At 35.8% G+C, this 12344-nt stretch overlaps 1 protein-coding gene across 4 annotated transcripts in view; it reads right to left on the bottom strand.

The window, feature by feature from the left end:
* The window catches only part of LOC107625972 (BTB/POZ domain-containing protein At3g50780-like), a 4246-nt gene extending 449 nt beyond the window's left edge, over positions 1–3797 (bottom strand). Inside the window, exons 1-3 of one of the 4 annotated variants that reach the window (XM_016328735.2) lie at positions 3363–3797; positions 2260–3263; positions 1–596 (exon numbers count right to left, since the gene is read on the bottom strand). The exon at positions 1–596 is cut by the window's left edge and continues 449 nt beyond it. In XM_016328735.2, the coding sequence (XP_016184221.1) occupies positions 1–596; positions 2260–2892 (1229 nt within the window). In that variant the 5' untranslated portion in view covers positions 2893–3263; positions 3363–3797. Of the gene's footprint in view, positions 597–2259 lie in introns of all 4 variants that reach the window. The other 3 variants (XM_016328741.2, XM_021117938.1, XM_016328728.2) reach the window with 3 other exon arrangements.

The raw sequence follows: 12344 nt of genomic DNA, 5'->3' as shown, positions 1-12344 counted from the left end.
CCGGAAATGCAGCTGACGTGATACCGGTATACAGTTGGCAGCTTTACATGTAAGATGGCCAATTCCCGCTGGTTCGCCCACTTGGCCACAAACTCACCGGCCGCTTGCTTGTCCATTAAGATCTCCACCAACCATGAGAGGTTATCAGATTCCAGAGCTATTTGCTTTACCACAGGATCTCTCATATCGCTCGGTTTGTTTGCAAAGCCTGGCTCTGAAGCCTTCTTGAACAGACACAACAGAGAATCCATGCAACTTGTGCATGAATTATAAATCATGTCAGTTGAACCGCCTTGATTTGCAACGCTGTTACTCTCCCTAAGGAGCTTCAGAACTATGTACTTCATTTCTCGACGACCTCTTTCTTCGTTGCTCTTGAGAACAAGATCGATAATCTGCGAAACAGTGTCGTTTCGGACACTAGAAATGTTTGAAGAAACTCGTTTCAGTACAGGGTTGACTCCAATTCCTTCTCCTTGGAGTTGTCGTACAGTTGAAACCACCTTTTCTTCTTCTTCTTCTCCCACCCATGGGACTGCTTCCAAGTACTCCAAACATGATTCTATACATGAACCGAAGCTCAGGAATTCCGCAACCTGTGGAAATAGTTTCTTTTAGATTTCCTAAAGATGAATGGCGATCATAAAATATTCAATCAAGTTAAAAAGCAGCACAATGCATCTAGCCCTGTTAATCACTTATCCTTTACATTACATAGGGGCAGAATATAATTTAATTACATAGATATAAACAAGAACAAAAACTTGAACAAATGGATGTCAACATTATTCCAATTAATTAGTTTAGAAGTACTTTGTGAGTGCCACTGTCCAATTTCAACCCATGTTCCAAAATGTATAGATGAAAATCAAAACAAATCAATTAGCAAAATGAACCATGCAAAAGAAACGGAACACAAAAATGAAACAAAAAAACAAAAGAAATGCAAATCAACCTGTTCAGTAAATTCTATGATAAAAACAGAATCATTTGCATTGAAGAACATTGATGTCCAACTGCCACTTAGGCTGCATTTTATTATATATATAACACAACAAATAAAAATATATATATACCTCATTGGTTAAATAATGTCTAAGAAATATAATTTGAAGGGAACAGATTTGATTTCCCACAACAATATATAGCTTAATAATTAAAAACATTTGTAAAGAGTATAACTTGAAGACTCAATTCCGCACAAAAAAACACAAAAAGAATTATAGCTTAACAATTTTGTAGTTAGCATAACGACAGAAAATGACAGTAGTAGAACAGATTTTGAATTGTGATATTTTAGTAAAGAAAGACATCAGCACAATTTCATAAAGAGAGGCGTCGCATTGAGCATATACTGCACATGAGAGTCATTCTTCCTCTTTTTCTCAATTGGTTCATATTGTAGTTCTGAGTTTTTCCTAAACTTGACTAGTATGTCTTAAATTATTCTCGAGTCATGTCTCAAGTTTTTAGGTTTTCCTTCTTCTTTATTTATGTAAAAGAAAAATACTAGTATATCATGTGAGAATTCAAAAAAATCATGAGAGAAAAAAAGTAAGAGAGATTAGGAAGAAAAGTCATAAATTTTATCATGGGTGCAAACTATTAATGTCTCAAAATGATAATATTTATTGGTTATGTAACATTACCGTTTCTATATGTTAAAAATCGGTTTTCTCATATATACACATTTTAACTTAGTCTTATAAAATTAAAACGTTTTATTTTGTGAATTGATTTAAACTAATGTACTATATTGTAAACTAATTTTAAAGTAGTTTGTTATGTGTGGAAGTAGTTTGGTGTGATTTCCGAACTTTTGGTGTAGTATCAATCTGAGATTTGTGATGCGTGGGAAAACCACACCTTGAACTTGAGCATACTACTGGCTTAAATCAACTATGTTACGTGTACACACAAATCAGTCATCAATCTAAAATATATGTTGTACATTATAAAAAAAATTTTAAGTCTATCGGAAAACACCGGTGTTTCAGTTATTTTAACCGTTGATTTCAATTAATATATATTATATATATTTTTTATAATTCAGATCAACGGTTAAAACAACTGGAATACTGGTGTTTCTGGTATACTTGAAACTCTTCCTACATTATATATTGAAAATAAATTAAACCACACTTATATTTATATTCAAATAAATTAGTGACCGATTTTAGTGACTAATTTTAGTATACAAATAATATAGAAGAACAAAAGAGCAAAAGCAAAAGTTGAAAACAGCAAATAGCAACTCACCTTTAGTATTCGAAGAATGCGAGAAACGCTTTGCCTGATAAGCCTCTGCCTAATCTCCTTGCAGTACATGAGACCTACGATTTCAACATATATTTCAACATCCTCGCATTCATCGATTTGGAGCCACGACAAGTTGGTTTCATCAGAAAGTTTCTCACAGAAGAAAACACTCTTCTCTTTCAGGACATCCCTGTGCACACTCAACTTCACACAAAGCCCCTGCTTCCCCACCAACACCACCTTCATATCACACGTTCCTGGATCACCAAACTCAATAGCAACCTTCCTCGGCAAAGACTCGATTTTTGCCCGTGGCGACACCACGGACGTATTAGCAGAAGGCTGCTCTGGACATTGCTTTTCATCAGAATTCACCAATCTTGATGGGGTTGGCAGTGCAGAAGAAGCTCTTCTCTCATTCACTGTCACCGGAACAGTCTTTTTCTTGACTGCGCTTCTTGCCGGCAGCGGCGAAGAGGGTGTCGGTTTATTCAAAGGATTTTGGTTTCTGAGGCCTTTCTGGAACACAGCAGGTGATGGACAACACCAAAACCCTTCTGGGGTGACAGCTATTGGAACATTCTTAATCTTTGTTTGTCCTTGATCCACCCGGTTATGCTTAATTTCAGACATGTTGGTAAGTTGTAACAGAATTTTTCACATGAAGATTGTTGATGAACAAGTCCTTTTTGCCTTCTTATGTAACAAAGCAAGCAAAATTTGCTCCTTCTTTTGGGGGAACTTATTTCTTCATTTTAATAATAGCTTTTTTTCCCGTTTCTTTAATGTTTCTCTCACTATGGCTACGGAAATAGTGAAAATGAAGAGTTCCACTCTTTCGAGTTTTATTTGCCTCGAAAAAACAATCACTGCAGTTTCACACAAATTAAATTTGCATGGGACATGAGAAATGTTCAACGGCAGCACCGAAATTTTTTTTTCTTTTATGAACCTCAAATGGGTAAAGGGTTTGATTCTCAAATGAGTAATCAATTACTTTCTTACTTTCATGCATGAAATGGAAAAAGCGAATTAGATTCAAAGAAAATTATCACTAACTAACTACACTTTTTTTTTTCAAAGTGTAATTAAATGAAACTTACCGAGAAATAAATGGTTTCATGAAAAGCCTCTTCTTTAAAGCCCATGTCTTAGGTAAAGAATACTCAACCCAAAGAATGTTGAAATATGATTGAAATGGAGTTGCAGTTTTAACTATTAAGCTTAAAGGGGGGGGAGAGAGAGAGAGAGAGGAGCATAATTAGTGCAGTGTAGTTGTAGTAATAGCAGTCTCTGTTTTAATCAGTAAAGCAGAGAAAAACAAAGACACCACGAGACACGAGAAAGCAAAAGGGAATGGAGAATAGATGATGATGGTGATAATGATACTTCATTGAACGTGTTCTCCTTTGTTGTTTCTTTTTTATCGCTTTAGCAGTTGACAGTGCCATGCTTTTGAGTTTTGATGATTATGTTTGTATCTTTTGTGGGTCTAAGAATTTGCAATGCCTTCATCTTTGGACCCCAGAATTACGCAACTTGTCTATGGTATGATTGTTTCCGGAAAGAAAAAGGAGAGGAAGAAAGATTGCAAATGTGAAATGTGCAATTAGTCAATTACTAATTGCCAAATGCAGTTCTCTGTTCTCTAAACACAAGACACTGTAAAGGAAAAATGAGCATGCACGCCGCATTGTTTGTTGTTATCTTGTTTATTTTGTTTTTCTTCTAAATAAATGTGCAATCAGTACAATTGTTCTGAGATCGACTTCCTTCTATATCTAAAATATCTGACAAAATATTTAAAATCCAGTCATATCTAATCTAAAGACATTAATTTTTTAAATGTAACGAATGTTGAGTTAATATTCAAAATGAACCCTGAAATTTGATATTTGACTTAATTTAGCTGTCAAGATTTCAATTGACTCTGATTGTATCTTGAAATTTTGACCCGTGCCTCAATTTGGCCATTCCGTCGTTTTCCGTCACCGGAAAGCTGGCTTGACAATTTTAAATGACACCTAGCACTGTCAAAACGACATCGTTTAACTCTTGACGTCGAAAATACTTAGAAACAATGTTGTGTGACATGAGAAAGGGGTTAAACCAAAACCCAAACGTTAACCACTTGAAAAGTGAAACCCCAATTGACCCTTCTTCTTCCTCTTCCTCCCCTCTATATGTACCTTCAGAGAAGAACCATGGTTGTCACTGTAACTGAAGTTTGAAGCTTTTCTTACTTATTTTGCCCCCTCCCCCCATTGTAAAGACTAATTACTTGGGAATCACCATCTCTTCAATAACAGGTTAGTAACAAAATCGTTGCTCTCAACATACGATACTCTGTTTTTTGTAAAATGTTGGTTGTGGGTTGTTCTTCATTTTTTTCGCTCTACTTCATCAGTGAAACTTTGGGGGACTGTGGTTACTTATGGTTGTTGATGATGGTAGAGTTCTTGTATGCTAGGGTTTAAGTTTTTTGCATGTATGTGGTTGTGATAAACTGAATCTTTCAATTCTTTGTCCATTTGAACAGTCATTGATTCTTCATATTCCATTTTAAAATGACAATCTTACTCCTTCATCTCCCATTTTAATTTAATTATCTGTCCAGTATTTTTTGATTGAAATTACATATATTTATTTACTGGAGCAACCATTGTTAAAAAATTGTATTACTCCTTGATCAATTTAAAAGGACAATCTTATTCTTTCATGTTTCTCTAATAGTATAACTATACTATACATATATTTTATCTCCCTATTTAGTTCAGTACTTATCAGTTTTCTAATACTTGGTAATAACAAAACAAGAAAGCCTGTTATTCTTTAAAGTTGCTCTTTTATACTACTCGATATACAATGACATTGTTAAATTTTCTGATAATTTAAGGTGGAAAAATATGTGGATTGTTCGTTATAGATTTCTAATTGATGCATTTAGTAATCATGAAAATATTATTGATAAGGTGAATGGAAAAAAATGGAGAACAATTTTCTAAAGTTTGGTATTCTTTCTATGTAATTGATGTTCTTCTTTTTCTTCTTTTTGATGATTATGATTGATTTTGATTTTTTTTATTGTTATGGATTCATTTTAGAAGAAACTCATGATTTAGCTAAGATCTTGATTTTGCTTATGTTTATGTCAAAGCATGATTTTAATTTCTATTTTAATATTCTATTTTGGTGTTTGTAGTGGGATCAGAATGAGTTTGCTGTTGACTTTATACTCTGCTTTTTTTGCTTTGCTGTGTGTTGATTGCACATAATTGTATCATATTCATAATTTTTTATGTGTTGATTGCACATAATTGCACGTTTGGATTTTGGTTTAACCCCTTTCTCATGTCACATGACGTCGTATCTAAGTATTTTCGGTGCCAAGAGTTAAATGACGTCGTTTTGACAGTGTCAGGTGTCATTTAAAATTGTCAAGTCAGCTTTTCAATGACGAAAAATGACGGAAGGACCAAATTAAGACACGGGTCAAAATTTTAAGGTACAATTAGAGTTAATTGAAATCTTGAGGGCTAAATTGAGTCGAGAGTTAAATTTCAGGAATCATTTTAAATATTAACTCAATAAGTATATAAAATATATAGGATTTTTTTTAAATTGAAAAAGTGAACCATTATTTAAGAAAAAATGTGTATATAAATTAGTATATGAAAAGTTTGGAATAAATACCCATAATCGTCCATGAGATTCGCGCAAATACTGAATTTAATCCTCAAGATCCCGATTTTCCCATTGTAGTCCTCCAGATAGAGCTCCGAGTACTCAAAGTAGTCCCTGTGCATATTTTTGGTGATGAGTCATCACCGGAGCGCTGAAGTGGCCTCGGTTTACCACGTGGGAGGGCTGCAATGGCTATCTGAGCTAGCTAATTTTCCGTTTGTACCCACGTTAGTCCCTCCCATTATATCTAACCCTAAATCCCCAAATATTCATAAACTTCATCTCATCTTCTTGTTCATCGCTCTCTCTTCCTTCTTCCGTTTGGGGCTGTTACTCATGTGGATGATGTAGCACTGCAGGTGGAAGCTCTGTTCATTCCCCATCTAGCTAGAACCGGATGAGAACGCCAACCAAGAGCAGAAGATCGGGGCTGCCAGAATGGTGCGGCTGTGGCTGCTGGCCGGTTCTCAGATGGTTTGGCACAGAATCGAATCCGAACAAATCGTTTTATGGTTGCCCCAATTATAATGTGGGTTAGAATATTTACTTGTGTTGTTATGATTGTGCTTACCTCACTGTTCTTCTATTGTTCTTCTCTGAACTTTGATCGCTTCTTGGTTACAGTCAAGTGGGAAGAGATAGTGCGGGCTTTTTTGTGTGGGCAGATTCTGGGAATGAGGAACAGGTTGATAAGCCAGAATCTTGTGGTGATGATTATGAAGTGAAGATGAACTTTGATTGGAGGCTTCGGAGATTGGAAGAGGATGTCCATATGCAAAAAGTGATTACCCAGTTGTTAGTGTTAGTTGTGTCTGTATTGATAGTGTTGTTGGTTATCCTGTTTTGTAAATGATGAATGAGTTGGTGGTTTAGGGTTCCCTATTATCAACAGATGCTGAAAAACTGCTTGTTGATGGAATTAAAATGTTGTTAACTATGAAACTATTATTATTTATGTTTGTGCATGAAATGAACCATAATCAGTAATGGCTGAATAAGGCAACAAAAGTGATTGGTAAACCACAAAGCATAGTGTATTAAGATAAATTCCATTGTTTATCAAAAAACAACAAAAGACAAAGATAAAAGGCAGTCAAGGAACATGAAGTTGCTATCAATAGTTTTCTCAAAAGCAAGGCATCTCAAAAAAGCTAAAGGATCACAATTCATCATCTAGTCATTATCTATTGGAAAGACTAATTACATAAAATAAAAATCCCTAAATAGATTTATCTAAAGTCTTCAATTCTTCTTTCTTGGTGGCTTAAATCCTGGGGTTAGGATGAACTTCATCACGTTGGCAAACTTTGTTGCTGTTGCTGAAGATGCACCCTGCAAGGGATTCACTGTTGGTGAGGTTCCCGGTAGAGAGGATCTTCTTCTTGGTGACAGCTTAGAAGGCCTTTTCAGTCCAGGATCCTATAAGAGACAAAATTGGCATTAAGTATAATTGATCCACTTAAATCATAAAGGCATGAATATATAAATTTTCAGTTACCTTTTGAGAATCCTCTTCCTCAGAAGCAATAGGCTGAGATATCTCGATCTCCACGTGATTGCTTTCCACATCAGGTTGGCCACCATCATTTTGGGGCTGCTCAACTTGCTACTCAGGCGCAGGATTTCCTGCATCTTTTTTCTTCTTCTCAGCCGCCTCGGCAGCAGCGGCAGCATTAGCATCCCTCTTCTTTTTGCAGCCTCTCTTTGTATGCCCCTTTTCACCATAGAAATTGCAAGCAAAGGTTCCCAACTGCCTTTTTAGATGTACACCATCTGCAGTGTTACTCAGGGTCCGTTGGGGAAACACCAAAAAGCTACTTTTTTCAACTTTTGACTTATAGAAAGTTATATTAATGTGTTTGGTACAATTTTTTAGATAAACTTTTAACTTTTCAAAAAGTTATTTAAGAGCTTTGAAGAAGTTAAAAAATGTGACTTCTCCCATTTTCAAAAGCTATTTTATCACTCCTATTTAATGCACAACTTTAAAATAAGAACTTTTATAATAACTTTCCAAACTCAAAATAACTTATTTAAAAGTTAATATTAATAAAAGTCCTTATATTTTAAGCTCCTTTTTTAAAAGAACTTATTTAAGAAGTTTAGCCAAACTGGCCCTCAATAGTTTTGGATCAACTTTAGGCTTCTTAGTTCCAAATAGGCTTCCAATTCTTAGACTCTTTCTTAACTTTTTCCAGCCTGCTCTTTATAACAGGTGTGAGCTTTCCAGTGTGATTTTTCAGTTTAATTTAACCTTGTTCTTCGCTATGGTGCGCATGACAAACATTCTTACTTCCTCCATCAATGTTATGATGGGTTTGGCTCTTGCATCTTTGATCTTAGCATTGAACACCTCGCATGCGTTGTTACATATGCTATCCAACTTTGACTTATGGCTGAATAAACTTCTGGTCCAAGCATCCATCGGCCACTTCTCTAAATATGCCCAAGCATATTCATTTAATCTTTTGATCTTGTCCATTCTATCCCTGAACTCTTTGTAAGTTGTTGCCCTTGCACACTCCCACAAAAGTCCCTGTAGCTGTAAGTCTTTCCAATTCTTGTTGAAAGTTTTTCGTAAATTTTTCTCCTTCCCTTTACCTAGTGGATTAACATTTATGGATCCCATCTCTGGATGTACCATGTTTCTCCTAATCCTACTCCTAGTTTTAGGATCATTCTCTGTAGCCTCAGAATCAGAGGAACTACCCTCATCCGGACCTGGCTTAAACATGGTATTCTCTTCACTGTCAGAGGAGTCAAAAGATACATCAAAGGGAACTTCATTGTTAAACACTTTGCTCCTGAATCCTCTAGTAGCAGACCTTGTACAGGGTCTCTTGAAAATACTTGATCTCTTGGACAGTTTCTGCTTGTTGTTCTTATCTGATTTAGTGCTCTGACTGGGCTTCGTGGGCTGGCTGGTTTTGGTGGTTTTTGTGGGCTTGGTGGGCTGGATGAATCTATTGGGATTCGTTGCCTTTAGAGGGTTGGTTTTCTTGGGAGGGTTGGTTGTCTTGGGAGGATTAGTATTTTTTGTAGGCATAGTTTTGGAGTGTGATGGTTGTGTTTGCCGTGGAGATGTATTGTTTTTGTTGGGATTGGATTTGCAAGAACTATTGGGTACAACCTTCGAGGTGGGAGCAACTATGAGTGCATGAGTCTCATTGAGTGGGGGACTCACATCAGCATTTGTAGTTGCATTACACCCCTCTCTACCAACGTCATCCAAGTACACAACTGTGTTATCTCCCTCTAACACCTCCGGCACTGACACTCCATACTCGAAATATACATCAATCAATCCCTCATTTGTCCTAGCACAATTCACCATCTCTCTTATCTCTTTGTCACTGTTTACATTTCTCAACCGATTATCTAAGCTTTTTCCAGGAACATGCCACCAGCACTGTTTTATGTCATTGTACCCAAGCTCTTTATGGTAGTTTCGTACGTAGAAGACATCTAGAGTATCAGTGTCTAGATCACCTAAACAGTCCTTGTTGTCCGGAGAATATACCATAATTCCTTCTGTATTTTTTTTGAAGTCACCCCCATGATGAAACATGATGTCCAACCTCTCTTCCATCTGCAAGAAATTTTAAATTTTTACTTAATACATGCAGAACTTGAAAACCTACCAATGCATTATATATAAAAAAAAATCAACACCACAATAACACATTTTTTCCAATCTTGCATACATCTCCCTGTTTCATCCCTGTTTTATTCGGGTTAAATAGAGCAACCCCATAAAACCCAGCCACCCTTCAAACCCTAGACACTACAATGACACCAAAACTCTCGAACCTCAACTACACTAACAACTTGCATATCATCAACCAACACTGTATTGAAAATGCAAAATAAAAAAAAGGAAGGTTACCTTGAGTCCGATCACAAAGTTGGAACCTGGTACTTCTGGTGAAGGAGGGGAAGAACGAAAACAACTCTTGGTCGGATTACTTCTTCTCCCAACTTTTTCAAGCCAGCGAATAGAACCCTATGGCTACGCCATTGATGAGGAGATGAAGATGAAGTCAGAGGGTGGACGAAGAAGAGACGAGGGAAGTGAAGTGTTTGTGTTGGAGAGAAAACTGTTTCTCATGCTAAATAACATCTAAACGGCGTCGTTTTTAGCTATCAAGGGCGCCAAACCAAAACGACGACGTTTTGGAGCCCTCCCACGTGGCAAACCGAGGCCACGTCAGCGCTCCAGTGATGACTCATCACCAGAAATATGCACATGACCACTTTGAATGCTCGGAGCTCTATCTGAAGGACTATAATAAAAAAATCGAGATCTTGAAGATTAAATTAAGTATTTACACGAATTTCAAAGATGATTATGGGTATTTACTCGAAAAATTTGGCTTATACGGGAACAACAAATTGCTCCTGTTAAACACCTAATGATGAGGCGGAAGACTGACTTTATCTTTTAAGGGGAATTGATAAAATGAAGACTTCATCTAAGTATTAATTCAAGCAGCAAATTTTGTTTTGAAAAAAACAATTTCATCTTGTTGAAGGGAAAAAGGAAAAAAAAATAAAAATGGCATTAACGATACCCGTATGTGGACCTGAAAAAAGATGGGTGGTCCAATGACCAATGTTTTCAAATTACAATGCAATTATGCAACAAGTATTCTGACCCGTGCATGTTACAATTCAACCACTTTACATTCTTTTCCAGCAATTATCCAATTTAGTCTCGAAAATTTTTAAAATGAACATTTTAATCTTAAAAATTTTTCTGCGGTAGCTAAAACAATTTCAGACCTATTTTTCTGTTTGAGGCCAATGAAAAAAGTTGAAGTGACACACTTAGTCTCTAAAGTGTCTGGTATTATATATAAACATCGTACAAGGATAATACAGTTTCCGTCCTTGTCAGCAAAACGACGACGTTTAGCAGTTTTCACTTTTTTTTCACTTCACTTCGTTCCACACTTTCCACTTCCAAAATCATGGGTGGCAAACATGATGCAGTTGTCGCAGCTGAACCAGTTGCCATGCCACCACCAACAATAGAAGCCTCAACAGTACCGAATTCAAATCCGAAAAGAAGAAGAAAAAGCACAAGAACAAAGACAAACACAACCAAGAACAAAATGGAACCGCTAGTCCTAAAAAAAAGCTAGACAAGATCCACCCTCAAAACGGCGCTGAATCCGATAGGAAAAATGTAACACCCTAACTTTTAGCACCTCATGATTGCACTAAAAGTCCAGGCGCTACTTACTTCTAATCTTTTATTTTGGTACTATAGTTATTTGATATTGAGCTTTCGCGAATACAAACCGAATTTTTAATTATGAAAACGAAAAAAAAATCTTTACTTTAAACTAAATAATCACATAATTATATTCACATAATATTAAATACATAGACTTATTCAAAATTTCAAAATAAAAGTTCTACCCTTCTAAAAGCCAAAATAATAAACGATGACGGGGAAAATAAAATCTAAGACTAAACCAAATATAGAAAATGAAAACATATATATACATAAAGCTCTGTAGTTCGGTCGCAGTTTTGCGCCAAAGCTTCTTGAACCTGCCACTGAAAAATAAAAAATCTGTAGGGGGTGAGAACATGCATCATCTTCACAGGTTCTCAGTAGAGAAAGAAATACCATCAAAACAAAGAAATCCTTACAAATAGAAAGAATTTCATTATAAAAATAGTTTATCTTCGAAATAACTTTTTAGAAAAATTTTGTGGGAAGACTTACTTTGAAAGTTCATAAAGAAACTCCTTTAGTTTACAATTCTATAAAGTAAAGTGTTTAAAAAAGGAAAAGACCAAAAATGCGCCTAAGGGCTTCCTACCCAACAAACTTATCTCGCTCATTCCTATCCATCCAATACATAAACTAGAGAAATAAGGTAATACCTAGCCCAATCTGCCTCAACCTCCCTCACCACAACAGAGACAATAGCGTCACCACAGCTAGCATGAAGGATCTCTCAATTTTCAAACACATACAAAACATACGAGGAATATACAAGTATGGAGAACAAATATAACAATTAGATCAAGTAGCAGGTAAATACAATAATATAGCAAGTAAGCAAGCTAATTACCAATGCACACCCAAACAAAACATACAAATGCAAATGATGCATGGCTGTCCTATGGCCAATGAGCTCATCTGTCGGTTACCGACTCCTATACAGGAACACCACAACATGGAGCAAGTGGGACCAAACTGTTAGGAATAAATAGTATGACCACAATCCAATCAATCATATATCAAATGATCTGTTATTATTATTATATTAAAATGTTAATATAATAAAGTCCTTGATTAAATTTAGAGATTTATTATTGTGATAGTGATCATAATAATGAGAAATAAATCTTTTATAATTTAATCTAAATTGTTCTTGGTCATA

The sequence above is a fragment of the Arachis ipaensis genome, chromosome B01 (assembly GCF_000816755.2).
Source record: "Arachis ipaensis cultivar K30076 chromosome B01, Araip1.1, whole genome shotgun sequence".
NCBI classification, from domain to species: Eukaryota; Viridiplantae; Streptophyta; class Magnoliopsida; order Fabales; family Fabaceae; genus Arachis; species Arachis ipaensis.
This window is presented reverse-complemented; position numbering and strand designations above follow the sequence as displayed.